Source organism: Chinchilla lanigera, unplaced genomic scaffold (genome assembly GCF_000276665.1).
Source record: "Chinchilla lanigera isolate Chin_1 unplaced genomic scaffold, ChiLan1.0 scaffold00017, whole genome shotgun sequence".
Classification (NCBI taxonomy): Eukaryota; Metazoa; Chordata; class Mammalia; order Rodentia; family Chinchillidae; genus Chinchilla; species Chinchilla lanigera.
The window spans coordinates 436431-461680 of record NW_004955418.1 but is presented as its reverse complement, the minus strand read 5'-3'; the positions used below and the strand labels follow the sequence as shown (position 1 = coordinate 461680).

Genomic DNA, 25250 nt, shown 5'->3' with positions numbered 1-25250 from the left:
TATCCAGCTACACTGCTGAATTTGTTGATTAATTCAAGGAGTCTTCTTGTGGAGTTCTTGGGGTCTTCCATATAAAGTATCATGTCATCTGCATATAGTGATAGTTTTACTTCTTCCTTTCCTATCCTTACTCCTTTTATTTCTCTGTCCTGTCTAATTGCTCTGGCTAGTGGTTCCAGAACTATACTGAACAGGAGTGGTGACAGCGGACACCCTTGTCTTGTTCCTGATTTTAAAGTAAAACCTTTCAGTTTTTGTCCATTGAGAATGATGTTAGCTGTTGGATTGTCATAGATGGCTTTGATCAGGTTAAGGTAGAGGCCATCTATTCCTATTTTTTGTAGAGTTTTTATCATAAAGCATTTTTTTAATGATCACATTCATAGAGAATTTGTACCTGTACATGATATAACTTAGTTCTCCCCCACCCACACACCAGCATTTTGTAAATGATCTCATGGGTTGGAAATTTTTCCCCTAATGATTTCCATAAGTTAACACGTTCCCACCAGCTTGAACCACCGCTGAAACATGCAGGACTGTTCTATCAGGTGCTATGGGACAGTTCCATTGGGTGGTACAGGCTGCACAGTGGAACAGTCATGCATGTACCACTGATGGTACAAGCCACTCAGGAGGACAGTCTTGCGTGTACCACCTGATTGTGAACATGTCAAATGCAAATAATCTTCATTCTTTCTGACTCTTGTGTATGCCCTGTGCAGGTCCATGATGAACCCAGAGAACCCTCCGCCATATCCAGGCCCAGGCCCAACGGCCCCATATCCACCTTATCCACAACCAGCAATCGGGCCTATGGGGGGGCCCTACCCACCTCCTCAGGGGTACCCCTACCAAGGATACCCACAGTATGGCTGGCAAGGTGGACCTCAGGAACCTCCTAAGACCACAGGTGGGTTCTGTGAATGTGTAGCTGTGTATATGTGTAGTCCCGTGTCACCAAAGGAAATGTTTGTATGGTTTCTTTGGCAGAGAAGAAACTGTCTGGCTTGTGGTTAATATTAGTGGTGATGGCTGAGGGTGGCTTCCCACTCGAGAGACCCAAGTCAGTTCTTCCGACTTCCTTCATTCTGTCCCCTCTGGGATTGATGACTTCCTGGCCAGCAGATTCTCAGAGGGCCACCCCTACAGCACTGGATGGTGGGAAGACAGCCCTGATTTAGCAGCCTATTTTGCATTTCAGGTTTCATCTGTTGGGGTTATTTTATCTGTCAACTTGTTGACCCCCCTCAGGTCATCTTGCCCTGTTATTGGGGCTGGTTTTCTTTACTAAGTACTTTCATAGTTTAACCTGCTATTTGAGTTTTTAGTCATCTTCTGAATTTCTTGTGTGCTAGAACAGTGCTACTCAGAGTTCAGTCTTGAGAAAAATGCCAGTCCATAAACAGTGCCTGTTTACTGGATGATGAAAAGTACAGAAAGTGAAAGTAAACATTTAGAAACTTTTAGAGCAGTTTGACATTCCTGTGACATTCAAGCATGTAATCTTTCCTTTTTCAAAAAGTGAAAGATTAAAAATAAAACATCTTGAGAAGCACTGTTGCTTAGCTGTCTTAGTGACTATTTTGTAACCCTTGGGTTTGCACAGTAACTTCTCTTTTATAGGTTTTTCCATGTTTTAAAACGGCTGATTCTTAATCAAGTGCCTATTATTTGCTAATGCAACCTTATATACATACACATTTAATCCTTGCAACAATTCTATGAGCTCATTCCCATCTCACAGTGAAGTAACTAAGGAATAATGATTACTATAAGGTTATTCAACTAGAAGCAGCACATTCCAGATTAGAATTCTGATAGTTTGTGTTATTAGTCAGTGTTTCATTGCTATGACCAAATACCTAAGAAAATCAATTTAAAGGAGGAAAGAAGGGTTCATTTTATCTCAAAAGTTTCTGGGTTCAATTTCTCTCAAAAGGTTTCTGTCTGTCTTTGCCTAGCTCCATTGCTCTTAGGCCTGTGATGAGGCAGAAGCATCATAGTGTGCAGGGGAAACCTGCTCACCTCATGGTAGCCAGAAAACAGAGAGTGAGAGAAAGAGCTAGAAGGAAAAGGCTGAGGAAAGATGTAGTACTCAGTTGCTTTGAAACACAATGAGTTTGGTACGATGCATTTTGATATGAAGATTTTTCCCATTTTTCCTCATTTATTTGGTACCTGCTGCACAACCTAGGATTTGTCAGTGTCATTTGCTGTGACCTGCTGCCTTTTCCAGCCCAAACGGTTTGCTTAGTCCTCACTGTTGTCTGTACTCATCATGCCTCCCTGAGTCAGTTAAGGAGCACCATGGTATCACTGTACTTGCGGCCACGTTCCCACAGCCCACTCTCTTTAGCTAGGCCCACCGCCTGATAGCCCATTCAGCCATGTTCATCCATGGGTTAATCCACTGGTAAGGTTAGCACTCAGAATCTGGTCATTCCCCCTCAGCACACCACGCCTTCAACAAGATGATTGTTTTCACAAAGGCAGCTGAAAGCTCTTGGACATTCCTTCCTACAGATATGCACAGGAATTTCTCTGTTATTAGTTTCTGAGTTATTAACTGCCTGGTCCCAGTCTGTACCCAAACATAGCAGGTGACATCAAATGGTAAATTTTTCTCTCATCTGAAGTCCAGGTCTTGTAAATAGGACCCCTTAGGGATGTAGGCTCCCTAAGGAATGAACCCTTGGGGGAAATGATTTTATTCCTTGCTCTTGGGATTATTTGGGGATCTCAGTCAGGATCATGTATTCCCCTTCAGTGTATTTGAGCTCTGTTTGGAAATTTACATTTTTTTTCTTCAGAAGAATGATTTTAGGTTCATCTACTGCTGCAGATTCTCCCTGCTAAAGTTCAAGTTTGTAGTACTTTCTGGCAATGGCTACACAGGTGGAAATGGTTTCTTTTTAAAAGAAGGGAGGATCTCCTTCAGCCTTACTTAATGATGTCTGATAATTAGTAAGAGCTCACTGCATGAATGGGTAGGTGGAGAAGATGGCTAATCTAAGCAGAACCTTCTTTGGTCATTGTTTATTACCCAAAGTTCATTTTTCAGATGTTATAGCCACAAAAACAAATCCAAACCAAACCCTTCCATTTGTCTTGGGTAACTATGTGACTGGAAGCAACAGATACTTGTGAGAGTAAGGCTTTCCAGAGGGCACACCTGAAGGTTATGTCAAGGATATCCTGGGCAGCTTTTAAAACTAACCACTACAACAATTAGTGTTTTTTGAGCACAGTGTTTGGAATTAGCCTTATGTCATTGTCACCACAACTTTGTAGTATCAGTCCCATGATACAGAGTTAGAAGCTGAGGCTCAGCAAGTTTGTTTCAGTTATGTACTGTATAACATATCACCCCAAAATTCAGTGGATTAAAATAATGATTAAAATAATTAAAATAATGAGCAATGATTTATTGCTCATGCCTTTCTGAGTTAGCAGGGAGGTTCCTCTGCTTCATGTGATCTACCCTGGGACCAACTGTGTGCCAACCATCAGCCCTTAGTATTACAGGTCTGAGCTCTGAGTGCCTGTGCCTCTTCAGCTCTTAGCATTACAGCTCCTGGTGGCTCTCAGATACCCTTAGCAGCTCCTTAGCACCTTGTGTTTATAGCCCCTTCCGTGGCTTTCTGGAGCTTTTCTAGTAGCTTCCAGTGACTCTCTGAGGCTCTCTATGGGTCACTGAAAATCTCTGCACATCACTACTGGTCTCCACCAGTCTGCACTGCTCTTAATTCTTTCCTGTTCCGCCACTCTTTGGAGCTCTTCAAAGGTAATAGACTTTAGTGTTACAGCTCCAAGAGCAACCCGCTTAGCCTGCTGTACCCAAGATAAGAATCTTGAATAGGCAGTAGAATTACCGGAATGAGGCTTTCATTGGGGCCTGGACTGTAGCACAGTGGGGTAGTGCATAGGAGGGAGTCCTGTGGGACTTATCCCAGGAGTGTGTGGGAATCCTGCAGATGTAGAGAAGAGTGGCTCACACATGTGCAGCTCATAATTTGCAGACCTATTTGGGGGCTTTTGAAGTAATGACCAAAGGGTGGGTGGAGGCATCTGAAGGGGTTGCGTGGCCATCATCCGGAGTAGCTGCAGGGCAGTCATCTGGAGTAGGTCCATGTTTCAGGCTTGCTGTGGCAAAAGCAGATCTCTCCCAAAGCAGCTAATGGGGCATCTAGGATAGCCTTGGCTGTTATGGTAACAGCTTTGCTGAGCTGTAGGAGAGGCTGTGGCTTGACTGCCAGTTTCTATGAAAATGGCAGGGGCTGAAATTGTGTCTTCTGCTGCTTTTGAGCAGTCTCCAGGAGGAGATGGAGTGTTGACCATGGCTCATGGGGATTCGGGGGCTTGGGTGACATCAGTAGTGGCCCCTAGTTCCTCAATGATCTTCGCCTTGTCAGATGCAGTCCTCCACGTCTCCTCACGGAGGCAGCAGCAGTGGCTCAGAGGTAGGGGATGGGGCTGTGCGGAAAGGCTGTCAGCCACACTGGATGCCCGGGCTGCCTGGAAGAAGCACGGAGGCAGCTGGCCTGGGCCACCCTGGGGAGGGGAGGGGAAAGTCAGACGATGCCCCTCTGGCTGTCAGAGGGAAAAGGGAAGGGTTGAGTTTCATTTCTCTATCTTGCTTTCAACAATTCACATCCCTCCCATGTGAAAAACATGCCACCTTCCAATAGCTACATCGGCTTAAAATCTGTCATTTAAGTAGTTTACATGTAGATCAGGTCTCTGACCTGCCTTGCTGGTCTGTGTGCCCTACCTCTGCTCTTCTGCACCTTCACTCCCCACCCTCTTCATCCCACTCTGTGTCACACGCTTCTGGAGAGTAAAATGGCATTTCCGTGAAGCTCACCTGTGGCATACTCCAGTAGAATTTGCCCCTGCCCTGTGCCTCACTTACACCCAGCACAGACTTCTTTAAAGCACCACCTCTCTCTCCAAATACAGTTAGTTTCCTTTTTATATTCAGTTTAGCATCTTATTGTCTGAATTCAGTCAGCCTGTTCTTACTATTGTGGTTTAGGCTTTCCACATTTTAAGGCTACAAGTGACAGAACCTCAGCCTTAAATATTTATTTTTATCTGAAAAAGAAAGGTTTATTTTCTACCATTGTTTAATATAGTACTTTTTAAAAATAGAAATATTATCTCAAGATTTGATATATGTACATAACATTTTAGTCATGTCTGTCACTCTTTCTGCCCTCCTTTACACCCTTATTCACCTCCTCTTGCCTAATGTTCGCATCCCTTCTACTTTCATGTGAGGGGAAACATGATGCTTGTCTTTCTAAATCGTGTTTAATATGATATCATAAGTTCAATCCATTTCTATGCAAATATCAGAAGTTCATTCTTCTTTATGGCTAATAGTCTATTGTGTGTATTTTATCTATTTTTAATTTTTTAAAAATTAGTAAATATTTGTCATACATAATGATCACATTCATCATAGGGAATTTGTACCTGTACATAATACATTCTAGTTTTTCTTTTTTCCCATCTCCCTCCCCTCCCTTCAGTCCTTTTTCCCTTTCCCATTTGAGCGTGTTCTTCCTTCTTCTCAATGTCTATCTTCCATTATGCTCCTTATTTACCTTTTGGGTTTCTTATACCAGAGAAATAATGTGGTATTTAAACTTGTGCGTTTTATTTATTTCACCTAAGATTATGGTCTCAAGGTGTATCCATTTACTAAAAACTACTCAAGTTTAGCTTTCTTTATGGCAGTATAGCACTCCATTGTATATAAATACCACATTTTCTTTATCCATTCATCTGTTGGTGGGGACATAGGCTGTTTCCAAGATTTTGCTATTATAGGTTGTGCTGCTACAAGCATGGGTGTGCATGTTTACCATGTGGTATCACTGTGGTGTGATGCTTTTAACTCTTTCAGGAAGATACCTAGGAAGGGAATCACTGGGGCAAATGAAACCTCTAGTTTTAATTTTTTGAGGAATCTCCATACTGATTTTCATAATGGCTTTACCAATTTATTTTCCCATCAGCAATGGAGAAGTGTTTCTTTTTACCCATAGCCTTGCCAGCACTTGTTATTGGTTGATTTCTTGATGATAGCCATTCTTTCTGGATTGAGATAGAATCTCAGTGTTGTTTTAATTTGCATTTCTCAAATGACCAGCGATGTTGAACATTTTTTCATATATTTATTTACTGTTCATACTTTTTCATTGTCAACCTTAAGATAAACTAGCAACAGAGAACAGGTACCTGAGTAAAGAACACTTCTAGGATGAAAGATGGTGGTTCAGATAGAGTAAGGGAGCTCTCAGAGACCCCTTTTGTACCCAGATCTTACCAAACCAGAATTTTAAGACTTTTTGCCACCATGGAAGTTTAGTGTATGTTTTGGTTATCGTTGGTTTGTCACAAACCACCCCAATTCTTAGAGATTGGATATTCCATACTTTGGATAGGGCTTGGCAGGAAAGACTGATGACTCTTCTCCATGTTACACCTACTGGGGGTGGGACATTGATGATACCAGCCAGTGTGCTAGCTTGGGTATGTGTCTCTTCTACCTTGTTGTAAGAGTCATAAACTTTCTTACTGGCTGCCGTTGGGTGGACTTACATCTGCAGTGCGAGAGAGAAACCATTTGGGTTGGCAGCCTCTTCAGAAGGGAGAGGGATGGGAGCCTGAGGGCAGACTGCCCACTGGGAGCCCTCAGATGATACATTGCCAAATTGCCGTTATTCTTCTGTGTGTTCCCAGCCAGGTGTGGGCCTCTCTACTCCTGCTGGTTTTGTTTGACCTTCCTACTTCCCTTGAAGGTTTGGTTCGGTTCAGTTCAGCCATGTTCTGTCAACTCTTTCCATTTCAGAGGAATCTTGATTAATTTTGACAAGGAATTATCTCAACTCTATAAAGAAAACAAATCTCATCTCTAATGATTGTACCTGGGGGCTGGATGTCTTCTCTACCTTCTCTTTACCTCTCTACTTCCCTGCCCCCATGGGGCCAATCAGTACACTTACGTGGCATATCCTCAGGGTAACTGGGCCCTTTTTGTGTGAGAGTGCAAAAAGTGGAAGGTTCCATACCTTCCTTTAAAAACAAAAAATTTATTTAGCTTTTACCTTTGAGAACATTTCAGACTTCCTAAAACATTACCAAAATAGTACAAATGATTTTGTATACCTTTTCCCCAGATCTCCCCAACCCTTATATTACCATATCTGATGACTTGTCAGGCTTTTTTTTACCCCATGGGCTCAGAAGTCTCAGAATGTCACTTCTACCCTACTCTTTTGGTCAAAGCAGTCACAACTCTATCTACAGTAGATTCTAGGGAAGGGAAAACCTGCCTCACTCCTGGATGGGGTTGTGGTCAGTGGAGTCACTTTGCAAGATGGCACACGTGATGGGAGATATTTGGAAATAGTACCCCAAGTCCCAGAGGTGACAGATGATGTCCTGTTCAGTGAAGCAGTCTGAGTAGCAGCTATTTCTAGATTCTCCTGAATATGTCATAGTAACAGGACTAGTAAAAGTCAAAGATTATACACAATCTCTATTGTGAGACTTCTGATTGATATCAGAATATAGGCTGTTCTAAGGAAAATTCTGTCAGTTGGTTAGAGGTTCATAAAAGAAGAAAGGTTATAATTCTATCACCAAAGTAAAGTGACTTCCACTTAGATAACCTCAAATTATTAGAAAGTCTCCTCAGGTAACCAGCCAGGTCAGTCACTCTTTGAATCTCATAGCAGACATCGCTAGTCAGTGTCCATTCTTTGTGCTGGGCATGAATGTGGCTTCAGAATCCATCTTACCCAAGATTCTAGGCAACTGCTCTGAGTAGGTTTGAATTGTTAGCGAAGATAAACCCACATGAAGGCTATCATTCCTTACTAAGTTCATTCCTTGCTAAGTTAACCCCCTCTTTTTAGAGCCTAGAGACTTAGTGACTTGCCAACATCAGTGAATTGTGACTAGGATAGAAGCATCATGATCCCAAGCTAAGTGCATCTCGAAGATTCTGCGGAAATTCTCAAATACCCATCAAAGGAAAATAGCCTTTTTCACGTCCCCCTCCCCTTCCTTTTTGTATCTGGAACCTTTCCCCACACATAACACTAAGCTACCTAGAAGTTATAGCAGGACTCAGTTTGCTAGAAGACAGGTGTATGATAAAGCTAGATTTAAATCCCTTCATTCACACTAGAACTTGGGCAACTTGCTTGTCATCCTGGGTCTTTGGGTAGATCCTGCTTCCCCCTGGAAGCTTGGTAAAGGCAGAGCTTACTCTGCCCTTCATCTCTCTTTCCATAGTTCCTAGAACAGTGCTGAGCGCGTGGTGTATAGTATATGCTCAGTAATTGTGTGTTAGATGAGTGGAAATACTGCCATTTTGAAGGGTGATTGTGGAATTCACAGTGGACATCTGGTCCTCTCACCACAGTCCTGAGATCCTCCCCTTGCTGTGTAACTCTTGTGAATCTCTTGGATAGGGCTTGGCAGGAAAGACTGATGACTCTTCTCCATGTTACACCTACTGGGGGTGGGACATTGATGATACCAGCCAGTGTGCTAGCTTGGGTATGTGTCTCTTCTACCTTGTTGTAAGAGTCATAAACTTTCTTACTGGCTGCCGTTGGGTGGACTTACATCTGCAGTGCGAGAGAGAAAACATTTGGGTTGGCAGCCTCTTCAGAAGGGAGAGGGGAGAGTTTGAGTTAGAGATTGGAGTTTTATACATGTCTTTCTGGATCAGGTCTGTGATGTCTGGCAATATGTTGACTTAAAGTAAGTTGTACTAAAGCTTAATTAGCCTTTCAACCAGGATTCTGAGTTGGAAACTAGCCAGTGACCCTACTGAGACCTTTGTAGTTGGAGGAAATGGTGCCTGTTGAGAGGGCCTTTCTGGGCCATGAGGCCCTCGGCAAATGAGTAACATGTTGGGAGAAGCCTCTTTGATCCCACAAATCAGAGATTGTGGGGAGGTGATAGAATACTTTATTTCTCCTTCTACAAACTATTCTTGGTGTCTCGTGCTGCTTTTGTCAGTCACAGTGAGGATAGACGGGAAGGAATTGTAGAGGTCTGGCATCTCTGGCTGATTAGCCTGAAGTATAGAATTACAGGCTGGCTCCTTTGAGGCTTTTATGTCTTCTTTCATCAGAAACTCCAATTAACCCTTTTCATTGCCTCGGGAAGTCTTTCCAGCATTTCACAAGTCCAGGGCTTCTTTTCTTTGCCAGGTGTCAGGTGACACAATGCCCCCCCTCAAGACATTGCATCATGCCACCAAAAGCTACATTAGCTTAGGAATCTAGGTAGAGTTTCTTCAGTTCTCTGGAATTTTGCTTCATTTTCTGTAAAACTGGGGTTACATGACCACAATAAAGAGTAAATACAGGAACAAACCTTATATAGCTATGACACCTCAGTGGCCAATGAGGAAGTTAGTGCTCTCCCAAATTGTCACATTTTTGCTTTGTGGATGGGTGTAGGTCGGGAATAATAGGAAGCTCTCAGGAAAGGAGGGGAGACTAAGGGTCACTGTGATCCACCCCTAGAGTCCCCACTGGCGACAATTCCAAGTCACCTCTCAAGAGTAATCATGGCCATGTAACTGCTTATGTCCCTTTCTACATATTTTCTAGCTGATCCCATAGTAGTCCCTCATTTCATTGAGGAGAAACCTGAGTCTTCGCAGTGACCACATGGCCCAGTGTGGGCAGGCTGCTGCTGCCCCCTCACTGTGGCACTGGCCACTTGCTCACTCTGCTCCGCCTTCTCAGGCTGACTGGGGCACTCGCTGGGAACACTCCAGACAGTGTTGTGGTGGCCACTTTGATCCCTCAGGCTTCTGCCTCACTGCTGCTTGCTCAGCGGTTAGCTGGCCTGAGAGGCCTTCTGGTCACTTCCCCCTCTCCTGTCCCTTGGAGAAAGCTCACAGACTGCCCCCTGTGTCCCGTTCTTCCTCCTCTCTCCCTTGCCTAACATACTGTGTTTCCCTGTTCCTAAGCTGCATTTCTCTTCCCACCAGAATATCAGCTCCTTCGAGAGAGGACCTTTTGCCCATTACGCTCACTCCTGAATTCCAAGTGTATGACCCCTGTCCTGCTATCCTCTGGTTGCAAAGGGTATCTTGTGTGGCACTTCTCTTTCTGGCCTTCCCTTGGGTTCCTTTTCCTCTTCGTCTCATCTGTATGGAACCTACTGAGTTACCATCCTGTGTCAGGCCTGTTGCTGACCACTGAATGTCCTATATCAGTTCATTGGCATGACAGTTCCACCTTGAGGAAGTGGGCCCTCTGAAGGAAGGTAATTTTCCCAAGCTCAGAGCCAGTAAGTGGCAGAGCAGGTGTTCTGATACCCATGCCTGGCTTGAAAGTCTGTTCTCAGTGCCAGTATTGTATCATTGGCCCCACCTCTAGGATTGGTCCTTCCAGCTCTGATGTTACTGCCATTCCCCTTCAGAAGGGGCTAAGGGCTGCATTTAGTGCACCCTGTGCCTCTTCAGTGCTTCTTCCTTCTGGGCCTCCTGATTTATCTGGATCTCTGCCTTCTTAAGCAAAAGTTGGATACTGTGCAAAATACTCCTCTGTAGCTGATCCTGATTCTTTGCTCAGTCCATTTAACCTTCCTCCCTCCCTTCACATCTCTTGACATATCCCAGATATTGATTTGAATCTTCTAATGGTCAAATGGAGTTTTTCTTGGAATCCTTTGGAAAAACACTTTAAAGTCTCACATGAGCCTGGGTCAGTGTCCCTAACACATTAGCTGGGCCTGTCAGTGGTTCAAGAAGCTTGTGGTTTCTGACCCAGCAAATGGTCTGAACACATATACCTTCGGCTAAGTGAAGAGAGGGACAGAGCTCTGGTGGCCACAAGGACCATCTGCTCTGGCTCAACTCGGATGACCACAGGCTGTGTGTGGGTCCTGCTGGGGTCTGTGGCTCTTGAAGAGGGCTCTGGCATCAGCTGTTTCTCTCAGTCTTCCCAAAGGCTTTCTTTTCCCTAACCCAGGGAAGGCATGGGGCATAGAACTTGCTGGCCTTGAGTGTGGAGTGAAACCATTTCTCTTTCCTTTTTATGAATTGATACATTTGTGATACATGATTACATTCATGTTGGGGTATTGGCACATTACATCTTAATCAGTTTTCCTTCCCCTTCTCCTGGCCCTCCCCTATCTTTGCCTTCTTTCCTTTTTGCAGTATCCTTTTGGCCTCCATTTTGTTTTTAGGCCATACTGAGCTGCTGTGTGATAGGCAAGAGGAATTGTATGTACAGTTTAAGGGTTTAAATGTTTTTTTTCTGGCCTCCTTAATGGTTTTCTGTTATTCTTAGAATAAATGACTAGCATTCATGCTGTGGCCCTGCTACCAGGTTTCAGAGCCTCAGCCTCCCCAGGCAGCCTCTTCCACATGCCATCTGCAAATGCTATTTCCTCCGTATAAGTCGGGAAATTCTTCATGCCTTTCTGGGTCAGTACAGGTAACCCCAATGGATCTTTTGCATCTCACTCATGTGTTCCTTCAGTGACACATGTGGTCCTCCCCTCCTTGCAGTCTGGTCGGGTTTCGTCCTTCACAGTGCTGTCTTGATTTATAATTTCATAGTTTTGACTCTCATCGTAGAATTCAATGTTTCCTGCCAACTGAAAGATCCATGATGGTCCTTGGTCTATTTTGACTGACCGTTGGATCCCCTATTGGCTTTTTGGTGATTCCAGATGAAGGACAGTTTAGAGATATGTAGGAAACAGGACAGAGTGAGGCTAAAGTAAACTGTTTCTAGTTGTTAAATCCTGGGCTTTGCAGAAAACGCTGCACTGTTTTCCCTTGCTCGCCTTACTCATTTTTTGGTCTGAGATTGGAGCAGAGTATTCATTGTGTAGCATGGGGCTGGTGCATGTGTCAGTACTGGCCGTCATAGACACCTGAGTGACCAGAACTGAGTAGTGTAATCTGGGGCCATTCTTACCTTCACTGAGTCCTAGCCTTCTTTCTCTTGTCCATTCCACTGATAATCCAGATACCTTGTCATTTCAAATCATGTTATTTCATAGTCAGTTCTTTCTGACATGTACATGTCATGGTATGTAATTCACTTTGTATAGATATCTTTGCATATTCTGTTGTGTCCGCCCCCCCACATATATACTTTATTATAAGCAAATTTCAAGCTTATACTAGGGCAGGGGTTTCATAGTCTCAACATAGCTGACACCTTTGCCAGAAATTTTTTTGCTATGGGAGTTTATCCTGTGTATTACAGGATGTTTAGCAACATCCCTAGCCTCTAGCCACTAAATGCTGGTGGTATTTCCTCAGTTATGACAACCAAAACTGTCTCCGGGAATTACCAAATGTCTCATAAAGGCCAGCATCACCCTCTTTTGAGAACCACTGCCATAGAATCTGAATAATTAAAAATTTAAGTGGATCATTGCTTTTGAGCCTTGTGAAGGAAAATACAGAGGCCTTCCTCTGTATTTTTCATCAGCAACTGAAAAATGCATGGCTTTCTCTGGTGGCCTGCTGAGGGAGTTTTGAGAGTTTACAACTATGAAGAACCCCTTCCTTTGTTTCTGAGTCCATCTGCTGTCTGGGACTATAGAGTCTGGTTCTTTGCTACCAATTCCTATGTAAAACCATCAGAACATGAAGAATGTGATGCTGGTGGTTCAAGTCATCTAATATTAAATATTAGATATTATTTTATTAAATAATAAATACTACCTAAATAACAGAGCTAATATTTGCATAGTAGATACTGTGTGTTGGGCATGTTTATGTGTCAACTCACTGAGTGCTCAGAACAGCCCTCTGAGGTAGGTCTTGTTATCTGTGTGGTACAGATAATGAAATCGAAGCATAGAGACGCTGACTTGTTCATGGACACACAGCCCGGAATTGGTAGAGCTGGGACTCAGAGCCTGTGCTCTTGGCAGTGACCTTCACCGAACACCTACTGTGGTCCCTAGTCCTGGGCTGATGGCTTTGTAGCTTCCAAATTTTGTAATTGTCCTTCAGTGACATTATCCCAGATTTTACAGATGTGGAACCAGGGGTTTAGAGAAGCTATGGTGTCTTGCCTGTTGTGCCTGAGGTTTCTGACCAAGAGCCTTGCATATGTCCATGTGTGGTGGTCTCCCATGTGTGAGTACACATCTTTTATAACTGTGTCTTCCTTTTCCCTCAGAGCCACCACTCGCTTATTCAGCAGGTACCAGTTAAGTGCCTTCTCTAATTTAGTGCCAACTGCTAAACAGATGTTACCATTTCTGCACAGATCTTTTTTTTTTTTTTTTTTTGGGGGGGTTTTCTCCGGTACCGGGAACCGAACTCACGACCTTGCACATGCCAGGCAGGCGCTTTTGCCGCTGAGCTAAATCCCCAGCCCCTCTGCACAGATCTTATTCCGGTGCTTTGAATATGTTATCTTCCTTAACCCAGTCAGGAGCCTGGTGGTATCCCATTTTAGAGATTTGGAGACTGAGATTCAGAGATGAAATAACTTCCCTAAGGTCTGTTGAAATAGTAATTAGCTGAGTCTTCACTTCAACCAGGGTCTGTCTGGTTCCAGATTATATTCTTAACTGTTATGCATTTTATTAGGGACTGTTTTGTTGTTGTTGTTGTTTTAAGGTAGGGTTTCACAGTGCAGGCTGGTCTTGAACTCACACTGCTCCTCCTGCCTCAACCTCGCAAGTGCTAGGATTACAGGTGTGTGCCACCACACCTGGATATTAGAGAACATTTTTTTAGTACTTCAAAATTAGCAGTAGCATACATGGTTAGCAGTGGTAGAGGAGGACATCTCTGGGTAAGATGTGTTCTCTCTAGCTTTCAATTGCAACTGTCTTCAAAAAGACAGACAAGAATGGCCTTTAGTGAGTATACTGGGGGCTTAGTATGAACTTTGGCTGTCTTTCCACTTCAGGAGAAAATGTGACTTCAGGCCTTAACTTGACTGCTCTACTCAGCACTGTGATGATAGGCTCCTGATGACTACACTGAGTCTCATGGACCTGTGAGTTACATGAAGACAGTCTGGTTGTGAGGATACTAGGGGATTATAGACTCCTAAAGATTACCTCAGCTGCTTGCAGCTTCTCGAAAATAGAGACCAAATCTGCCCTGATCAGATACTTCATACCTTTTAGAGCTTTCAGTGATAACAAACAGCCCGCTCTGGCATGCGTGCCATAGGTTTACCACTGCTTTATACAGAATGCTCCGTCTTGCCTTCTCAAAGACCTTGGCTCGCCTAGCTCTCAGAGTCACTGGAGTATGAAAAGACTGCTGCTCTTTGCAGATCCCATTTCCTTAGCTGGCTGCAGCTGCCTGGGTTGGCCAGACCTGGCTGGCTTGGGGAAGCAGAAGGTGTTTTTGAAATCTTGTGCTGCTTCCAGACCAGTTTGCTCATTGTCCTTTTTAAAAATCCCCCTTCTATCCAGTGGAGTGTGGGTTTTCTGCTTAATTCTACTTTTCCCAGTCTTGAAAACGTGGCACACACATTCCCTTTACCTCTTGCATAACTTTCCTTAGTTAGGCTGATATAAACAGTGAGGACATAGATTCGGTGGGCAAGAAAAGACTGGTTTGGATAAAAGGCAGCTAAAGAAATTAGAAAGTACAGCTGGGACAGAGTAGGTCAGGATCAAATAGGCATGGGTGGGACCGCTCTGCAGTGTTTGTGAGGGGGACACCCAGGGAGGTGAGGATATGCCCCTGTGAATAACTGGGAGGCATTAGCTGTACCCAAGGGGCACAGCTCCCAGCGCTTGTGTGCAGGGTGATGTGGCTGTCACCACCTCAGCTGCCTATGTGGCACAGTGCCACAGGCACCTAGCGCCATCCTGTCAGTGGTCAGCATGGTTAGCCACACGGGAAACCTGAGGAGGAACCTCTTCACAACTGACAGCCTTTTCATTTTCAGAAGCCTCCCTTGGGTTTTCATGGTAGTCACTCGCAGGAGAACTGGCCACATGGTACAAGTTGGTACCTTTTTTAAAAGTCTGCTTTCTACTTATATCATGGCTCCCCAGAATTGAGATGCTCTAAAAATTAGGGTATGACATAAGATGATTATAATTAGACTATTGACAGCAAGGATTAGTGTCGGTACTCTGGATAAGGACTACAGACAATGACAGAGTGTGAGGACCATGTGCAGAATGATCCATAGGCAGAATTGCTGGTTTCTTCTCAACCTCTTGGAGCTCTGCTCCCAGCTGCCCTCAGAGGAATCTGGCCACTTTCTAGAAGTTGCTTTATTTATGGGTGCTGGGGCTCAAACCCATGGCCTTGTACATGCTAGGCAAGTGCTCTTCTGGCCTGGAAAAGTGCTCTCCTCAGCCCTTAACCATTTTTTAAATTTTAAGACAATGTCTGCCTTAGTTGAGCAGCCTGGTCTTGAACTGGTAATCCTTATGCCTCAGCCTCCCAAGTACCTAGAATTATAGGGTGTGGCATTGTGTCCCACTAAAAATAACTTTAAATTACAAAAATATATCTTTCTGCAGGAAGGCTGGAGTGTAGCTCAGTGGTAGAGCATTTGCCTAGCATGTACAAGGTCCTACCTTTGATCTCTATCTAGCACCACAAAGAGATAGAAAAAGGCAGTGGGGAGAAAAAAAGACAGACAAAGGAAAGATTTAAATACCCATAATTTTACCATCCAGAGACAGCAGTTAGCATTTCGGCATATATATTTTATGATGTGATCCTTTTTGAAAGTCATCTAGTGCATTAGTCTCTGTCTAGGGGATGTGTTTTCAGCCAATATAATGATGCATAAAAGTATTGTTGGGTGTTCTGGTGTTTTTGTTTTCGTTTTAAATTTGTTAGGTCTGTCCTTGGCTGCATCTTGGCCCCTGAGAGTAGGAAGGTGTCTTCAGGAATGGACATCAGTTTTCACTGATGTCAGTCTCACGCTGCTGACTTCATTGCTGTTTTTAATCCCCCCCTTTTTTTTTTAATCTTAATACAGTGTAAAACTCCACAATACAGATTGCTTTCCTTTTTAGCCTTTTATTAATTTAGTTTATAGAATAATATAGCAGTGATAGCCACAATTTATTGTTCATTTATTTTTGTGCCAGGCATTATGCTAACTGCTTTTTGAGGAGTAGCTCTTATAATTGTTATAATAATCCTAAGAGCTTGGTGCTTTTGTCTACCTTTTTCAACTGAGTCACACACAGAGAATTTATTACCTAAATGGACAGTGCCAGGTATATTAAGCATAACCTCTGAATCTAGTGCACCTGCATCTGTAAGAGCTGGGCCTTAGGGATTGAGGGATGAAGAGGACCTAGCTTCAGCCCTGTGAGCTGAGGTGAGTTGAGCTGCCCCATTGAGACAGATCCAGTGAGCAGATCCGAGTCACCTCTCTGGTCTTCTGCTGTAGCAGTCTTGCCTCTGCTCCTTGGGCAGGTGGTTCCCTTTTCCAGGAGATACTTGCTTTCTTCATAGCCCTGATGGAAAGTCTCACCAGCTTTTGCTGGCAAGCTGGCTCCTGTGTGCTTTCAGGGCTGTAGCCTTTTGGTTTTGAGAAACCAGTACTACTCTCTTCCTCTCCTTTTCTGGCTGTGTTCAGCAGCCTCTTCCTGATTTGATCGAATGATCCTGATAGGGAAAGGTAGCATGTTCCTTGGACTGGCCTGACCCTTTGTCTACCTGGGGCTGTAGAGGTTTTCTGAAGCCAGAGCCCATTCCTGACACATGCATGGGCGTTTTGTTCTAGGATTGTATCTGCGCTTTCCCCTGGGGGATCTAGGCGCCAGACGTTTTCCCAGGGCATCTGCATAAAACTCGTGGCAACATCCTAGAAAGATTTTGATGTCTTTCAGTTGTACTTTCCTTAGGGGGTAAACATCTCCTTTAGGGTTCTGGGTTCTTGCAGAACTGTAGGGATTGATCCTGTGCCCTGTGCATGCTAAGCAAGCACTGTACCACTGAGCTGCACCTCCAGCTCACAAACACTTGCCTTGCTTGGAGGATGTTAGAGAGACGGTGTGAAAGTGTGTTGTGAACTGTTCTCAGTGGGTTTAGTAATGGATGTTTGCTTGTAACAATATATGTATCAGGGATCATTTATGAACAATCAGTGTTCCTCTTTCTCCTCAGCCTCCAAAAAAACCTGTCAATCTGTGGATAACTATGAGCTGCCCAGGGACATGGGCAGGATGTTCCGGGATGCAAATCTGAAGGAAGCGTTCCAAAGAGGCTTCTGCAGGAAGGCATATTCTGTGATCACAGGGCCAACTCTCCCTGGCCTATCTTGGCTCAGGACTCTGAGCTCCCTTTGTTTGATTGAACCCTCACCCAGGATGATCTCCTAGGAAGATTGTTTCCCAACAGTATAGTAATGGTTTCCCAATGGTATATTAATGGCCCTGATGCCAGTAATGGCCCTAATGCCCTTTGCTGGAAAATTCAAGGTGTGCCATTCTCATTTGAAGAGTTTGAACTGACCGAAGCAGAAGGCCGGCAGGTCTTTGTGCTTTCTCAGTTGTTTCAGAAAGTGGTGAGGTAAGCCCTTATCTAGAGGTTGCTTAGGACAGGCTCTTAAATACCCTTTCCAACAGAGGAGGTAATGGGTGCAAAGCAGATTGTTGATTTGTTCCTTCATTTGGCTTCTCCTTTGTGCCAGGGCTACTAAATGTCCTGGTGCTAAGTAAGTAGTGGATATCAAATGGTAAATGGTGTGAGAGCCCTTAGCATTTTTATCCAACTGGAATTAGGAACTGAGGGTCACTAAGGTTCCTCTTGGAAGTGAGAAGGCATCCCGTTCCCCTCGTGAAGCACTGGAGATTAATGAGAGTGGGCTTAGTAGAAGGGCTCTTGGTAACAGCCTGCCTCAGCCTTCTGGTATGGTGGACATATGTAAGGATGACTGGATGGCTGTGAATATCATTGGGAGGTTGCACTCCTGGCCTTTCTGGGTTGTCACCCACAGCCCGGCATCCATGAGGAGTTGAACCTAGGCAGTATCCTAAAGAAGTAAATACCTCTTTTACTTTATTTCCTTTGTTTCTTGTTTATTTTTAAAAATCACCTAGGTCATTGTATAAAGCAGAATTGTTTATAGGGTCTACCAGCCACATGTAATGCCCGTGCTGCTTCCAAGTGCCTCGGCCATTGGGAACCCCTATCTTCTGTGCTTAAGGTCTTTGCTTTGGAAGTAATAAAAACAGCTAACATATACTGAATACTAGCTCTGTTTTAGGCAGTGGCCTACGTAGATTAACTCAGTCTTTAAAGAATGCAGTGAGGGATAGGTTCATTTTACTGGAGAGGAAACTACAGCTGGAAGAGAGAGGAAACTAAAGCTGGAAGAGATTGTCACAACCTCTGTCATTGAGGCCGGACCCTAGGGTGCCCAACTCTAGTGCTGTCTTTCCTGTCCTGCACTTCTTCCCTGGTGGGATGCCTGGCCAAGAGGTTAGTTCTGCTGTACTGTGATCTGTGCAGATAATAACAGCCACGCTGTAGACAGACTGTCCAAGAGAGCACTCTAGTTGGAGTGGGGTGTACTGGGCTTTCAGAGTCTGCTGAGTGTTTCTGCTCCATCTCTGGTTTCTCCAAACTAAACTGGTAGCGCTATAAATAAACCTACCACTTTGGGCAGCTGAGGTCTCCTCAGTGGATGGGGAGAAATCAGATGCCTTCTGGCCTTCCTGGCATTTTGGAGGCTCCTTGTAAATCTGCTCCACCTATAAGGTCAGGGCCACTTAGCTTTCGACCTTAGAGTTTTCAAGACAAGGATGGCTTGTGCAGGTGGAAAGATGGTCATGATACTGGGGACTTTTTTGAACTGCCCTCAGTGACAAGCTGGCCAGAACTGATAGGGCTGAGTGTGGAAGGAAGTTGTTTCTCTAAATCTGGCCCCATCTCCTGACCTAGCAGAGTTCTAATCAAGCCAGAAACCCCTTCTCTCTTGGGTCTCCACTGGGGAAGTCTCTGGCCCCACATTTTAGGGAAAAAAAAAAAAGAAAAAGTCTCCAAGGGTTCAGTGGTGGCTTCCAGGCCCCTTTGCAGTTGATTTTTGGGTGGATGTTGGCTTGCCGCAGTGTTGCAAAACAGCAGCAGTTGCTGTAAATGACTCGGCAAAACCCAAGCGTCCCACAGTCTTTCCCGTCTACACGAACAGCCTTTCTTTCTCTGAAATGGTGGGCATGTGCTTGGGTGGAGGAGGGGGAATGCAAGGGACAGGCCTTGGGCTGCCTTCTCACCATGTTCATAGGGAATGTCATCGTGTCCTGGTCCTGGCCTCAGTGCACTGTGTGCTGAGCTCTAAACTGCTTTGCATTGAGGAGAAAACAGCTATTTTTGCCTGGTGGTAGAGAACAGCCAGCAGTGTTTTACATAAATATATCTGCTGGAGCTGTTAATCAGTAACACAGGAATCTGGTACGGGTAGAAGCCAGTTGTGGTCTGTATACCTAAGATAAAACACACCTTGTGCTCAGTAAAAATGATAGGGCAGTATTTACCTTCTTAGAAAATGCAGTAAGTACTATTTGAGTGAGGCTCCTGGGGTGGCACTCATATGAGTCAGGCTGACGTTGCCGATAACAGCAGCCTGTGCCCTTCTGTGCCTGGATACTAATTGGCAAAACCTAGCAGCTTCCTCCTTGGTGATCTCTGCCCAGTTGGGCAAGTTCCAAAGGACTGGCTCTTCTCAAAGTAACCATTCTGGATTTTTTCCCTGTAACCCAGTGCTTGATAACCAAGAAAACAATCATTTGCTGATTTCTGTTCAGCCTTCTAATGACATGGCAGTAGTTGCCTTATATTCAGGGCCACTGACATTGGGGTTTGTGGACTCTGAGTCACTTTCTATTTGTGTTCCATTCTTTTTTTCTTTCCTTGCTGTTTTCTCATGAGTCCCTGGTCCAAGCTTCTTCCCTGTTGCTAGATGAGGTGTACTAACCTTTCCACTTCTGAGGGGAGAGGCCACCAGGCCATGCTGGCCCTCAGGGTCAGGAGGAACCAGGTGGTAAGGGCAGGCTGTGGCAGCCAGGGGCAGTCTCAGGAGATGCATATTTCTTGGTAAACCACTCATTAGCCATTATTTACTTAAATTTTGTTGCAGTCACATAGGGGAGGAAAAAGGATAGAGTGGTGCAGCTTATAATAGCCAAATCTTGGAAATAGCCCAAATGCCCATCAGGTGGTGAATGGATAAAGATGTGGTTTTTTATACAATGGAGTACTACCCTGCCATAAAGAAGGATACGGTCAAGACATTTCTAGGTAAATGGATGCACCTTGAGACCATAATCTTAAGTGAAGTAAATTGGACACATGTATAAAAACTGCATTGTTGTTCTGGTATGGGAAACTGAAAGTATAAATAAGGTCCAAAATTGGGGCTGGGGATTTAGCTCAGCGGCACAGTGCCTGCCTGGCAAGCAGGGGTTCGTGAGTTCGATTCTCGGTACCGGAAAAAAACCAAAAAAAAAAAAAAACAACCCAAAAAACAAGAAACAAAATGTATACTAGGTATTGTGAAATCGGAAAAAAATGTTCAAATGGGGAATGGAAAAAGGGAGGGGGAAAGGGGAAAGGAAAGAAGGCAAAAGTAAAAAAAAATGAGAAAAGGAAAAAATGGAAAAACTTCTGTAAAAGTGGACGGGAAGAGGGGTTGAAGGGAGGGTAGGGGAATGGGAAAAAAAAGAAACAAGTTATATCACATATAGGTACAAATTCTGTATGATGAATGTGATTATTATGTATATGTGAACATACCAATAAAATCTGATTGGAAGAAGAAAAGAGGGAAAAAAAGAAAAATGAGGAAGGGGCAGTAGTGAGACCAACATTCCACCTACCCTAACTTGTGGAAAAGATTTGTCCTGACTCTGAATTCGTTTTGTGTGTATTGGTCCTGCTTAGTTTGACGTGACTGTGCACTTCCTCAGGTGGATCTTTGTCTTGCTTTCTGAGTAGCTAAGCTGTTGAGTCTTTCATCTCTGGATTCTCCTGCAAGATTGGGTGCATCGGGAAATAAGAGGGCGTGTGAGGTGGGAGGGAGATTGAACAGCTGTCCACAGCTTTTCTCCTGCAAAAGCTGTGCTGGATGGGAGACATTGGTGGAATAGCCTCAAAGTCTGCAGGCAGCAGGGCAGGGGGGCACACAGACAGCCAGAGTAGATTTCATTTTTCGGTGACCATGATATGTACCTGGTTGACTGGAGTCCACACTAGCTCCAGGGACTGCTGGATTGCTCTATGCCACCAAACTGAAGAGAACTGAGGCTGTGGCTGGAAGAGAATGTCCCTTAGTAACCAGCCACAGGTTTTGCCTGCTGAGATGTCAGCTCTGGCGTCTCTCCTCCCTAGGGTGCTGCCTTGCCCTGGAATCCTCTTGGCTGAGCAGAAGATTAACAAATTTGTTTTTTGTTTTTGTAGTGGGGATTGAACCCAGGGTCTTTTTGAGGCAAGATATCACTAAGTTGCCCATACTGGGCTTGAACTTAGGATCCTACTGCCTCAGCCTCCCAGACTCCTGGATTTACAGGTGTGTGCCACCACGCCAGCTATGAATGTGGGTTTTTATGTGTATAGTGAAATATTTACAACACAGAATTTGACATTTTAACCATTTTAAGTGTGTGTTTCTTTGGAATTAAGTACCTGTAGCTTGTTGTGCAGCCATCACCACCATTGATTCCAAAACAGTTTTATCTTCCCACACTGAAACTCTGCGCCAGTTAAGCAACAGCTCCCTGCTCTCACTCCCTCCAGACCAGGTCACCACCATCCCACTTTCTGTCTCTGTGAATTTGACTATGTCAGGTACTTCATGTAAGTGGAACCATTCGGTATTTGCCCTTCTCTGAGTGGCAGATAATGCCTTTAAGATGCGTCCGTGTTGTAGCATGTCAGGGATTTCTGCCTTCTAAAGGTGGAATAATACTCCATTGTGTGTATGTACCACAGTTCCTTTATCTGTTCATCTCTTGATGGGTAATGGGGTTGCTTCCACCTTTTGGCTGTTGTGGATAATGTTGTAGTCACATGGATGCACACACATCTGTTCAAGTCCCAGCTTTCAGGGTTTTTTGGGGGAAGGATCTGAAAACATAAAGAATAAGTTATTTTGTTTTGTTAATGGTACTAGGGATGGAAGAACCCAGGAGAATTTTGTCATTGAGTTACATCTCCATCCCTTTTTATTTTTTTACTTTGGGTCAGGGTCTTACTAAATTGCCCAGGCTGGCCTTGAACTAGTGATCCCCTACCTCGTGAGGAGCTGAATTACAGGCATATATCACTGTCTTTGGTTGCAAGATAAAAGGTTACTTGCTGATGAATCACTTTCTTTACTGAGGGCTAGACTTTCTGACCAAATGCTAGCTTTACTCACCTTCTAATTTTAGAGACTAGCAAAACCACCGCTGGTCACTCATACCACACTGCCTTGGGATCTTTGATAGGCTTTTCAGCATGTTACACTTTCAGTTTTATATATCATCTTTCATTGCACTTTACTTGGCCCCCTCCTTAAGATTGCAGAGGTACCCTTATTGGGGTAGGCAGGGCCTTGCTGGCTTTGAACCTCTTTCTCCCTTTCCTGAGTAGCACTGGTATTTTGACCTTGTGTCCAGATTTGGCTCCATTTGGGGACCTGAAACTAGGAGGCTGCTGAAGATTGAAGCCACTTGTCTTGCACTCATGGCTGCTGTGTGCAGATGTGGTGTTACCTTCCCGTCCGGTGGCTCTGATAATCTGCTTTTGTTTTATCCAGTTCTTACCCAGTGTGTAGAGTTACTGGAGTTAGGTGTAAGGTTTTCCCTGGGGAATAAACTATATTTTTGAGAACTTGGCATTTGGAATACTACTACACGGGTTTGTCCTGCACCACTAAGGGCACACTTAGGAGATAGTGGGCTCCTGATGGCTGCAGCTATCCTGTCATGGGTCTCCACCTCTGAGTGAGGCTTCCTTGAGTCAGTGTCCCTCTGGATTTGATGGACAGTAAGGAAGTAGAGAGGGTTGGTTATGAAACTCTTGTCCTCATGGTTATGTGGTTATTCACTGTGTTAATTTCTTATTAGAAATTCCTTAGACCTACAAACAGACCAATTCGGACTGCTTCTGCATAGCTATTAAGAACAGTCATAGTATCCTGATAGACTTTGAGCCTGTGAAATGGTAAGGACCTCGACTTGGGCCATGCAGCCTTTGTGAGTGGTGCAGGACCCTGCCGTTGCCTGCTTGGCCTCCCGTCCCTGGCCAGAAGGCTTTTGGTGCTGCGTTTGTAGAGTCACACTGTGCCTGCTCGCAGTTCCCAACATCCTGTGTTGCCCTTTCCTTGCCTCAGGCCCTGTGGGAGCAACAGGTAGAGAAAGTTTACAGCCCGCATTAGAGGAACTTAGACTCTTAGTAGCGGGTATGGAGATACTTTTGAGAGAGTCCTGCTTGCTTTGTTATACTCTGATGACAAGAGTGAAAAGGAAAACATCACGGACATTTGAAGTGAAAGCCTGTTCTTCTGGCTGCTGTGCTGCAGGGACTGGCCACAGATATACCTTCTTCCTCTAGATGATGGCGAACCTTTCAGAATTTTAGATGACACAAATAGCCACACAAATAGCACACGTGCCATAGGTTCGCTATCGCCGCTCTAGACACTTACTCGCTCCCCTCTCTGCCTCAGTGCTCTGTTCTTCTGTTTGTACGACTACATTTGAATGATGACACTGAGAGTGTGCAGGCAGGAATTCCGAGTCAGAAGGCGCTCTGGCAAGCTGGGGAAGGTCGAGAAGACCCCTTGGAAGAGCTGCCTGGAGCCCCAGGCAGTGGGGCCGGATCCAGCAAGGTAAAATGGGGGAGGGAGAGAGAGGAGGAGGAATTTTCCCTGCTGCTTCTCTGTTCTGCCCTCTCGGGACTGCTGTTTGTTCCCTTCCCAGCTATTCTGACAGGGCAACAAGGGGCAAGGATCAGGTGGTGTTTTGCTACCGATGCATTTCATCTTCAGGCCCTCATGACAGAGACCATTGTCAATCCCACTCTTTATAGGCGAAGACACAGATTTTGAGAGGTGACAAGGATGGGCTGCATCAGGCAGAGCTGAACTAAAGCCTGAACAAAGGAGGACTAGAGCAGTGTCAGCTGGGTCTGAGCTGGGTGAGCCGAGAACAGGACAGTAGTCCCACAGCCACTGTGTTAGCCTCCGATGGCTGCTTTACTTGTTTGCTCTGGATGTGGGAGGAGGATGGGCGAGGCCTGCTCTCAGAGGATCAGGAAATGGGGGTCAAGGAGCTTTTCCCAGAACAACGCAGCTTCAAGCTGGCCCCAACCTGGAAGGAGCCCAAGAAGAAGTCAGGTAGCTGTTTTGGAGCTGACATGGAAGAGAATGAGGAGCTTTTCTGCCCTGGGGCAGAGAAGAGTGAAGAGCTATTGAAAGGGTATGCAGCCTGACCAGTTTTAGAGGTGGGCTGGCATCTCTGACCATGGGTGTCACTTCCCATTCAGGGTCCACGGAAGGTTGCAGGAGGTCTAGAAGGCACAATCCAACCCATGCGGTGTTCTGACAAGGCTGGAACCAGGATACAGGTGTATCTGCAGCCCCTTGGCTGCAGTCCCTAGCTCCTTCCTGATGGTGCCCATGCTGTGGGCTCAGCATAGGGCTTCCTGTCACCTGACCTTGGAAATGTGCTCTGCCCTGGGCCCTGGGCTCCCCAGGGCCATATTTTCCAAAGATACATGACCGGACTTCTGATGCCACATGGTTGAGGCCAAAGGAAAAGTGACTGTGTGTGTGTGTGTGTGTGTGTGTGTGTGTGCGCACGCGCACGCATGCACGAGGGAATGAGTTTGGGGGTAAAAGGAAGTAGAAATAGGCAGGCCTTAAGTTCCTGGCAGTCCCTTGTCCAGCATTCCTATATTCTACTGTTGTGAGTCTGTCTGCTAGAGATAAAGACCTGCTCTAGTCCACCTCCTTCTTCCTCAGGGTGGCTTTTGGCATGTCTCTCCCCACACCAGGCTCTGTCACCTTTAGTGCAACCTTCAACACTCATTGAAGGGCTGGGTGATCCTGGCATGCCCTTTACTTCTAGAAAAGCCTGTGGTTTCGCCTCTCACCCTCCTCATTTCTGAAGCTTCTCCCCAGAGTCCAGGTGAGCCCGCTTCCTTCTCTCTGTCTAGCGCTGTCTACAAGGCGCACTCTTCCCTGGGTCAGGGGAGGGGCCTGCCTGAAAGGTCGTAGTCATGTGAATAATAGTAATAACATCAG

At 45.0% G+C, this 25250-nt stretch overlaps 1 protein-coding gene across 1 annotated transcript in view; it reads left to right on the top strand.

Annotated features, from left to right (window-relative positions):
* The window catches only part of Cystm1 (cysteine-rich transmembrane module containing 1), a 60094-nt gene that overhangs the window by 14116 nt on the left and 20728 nt on the right, over positions 1 to 25250 (top strand). Inside the window, exon 2 of the mRNA XM_005382046.2 lies at positions 726 to 913. Within this exon, the coding sequence (XP_005382103.1) occupies positions 726 to 913 (188 nt within the window). The remainder of the gene's footprint in view (positions 1 to 725; positions 914 to 25250) is intronic.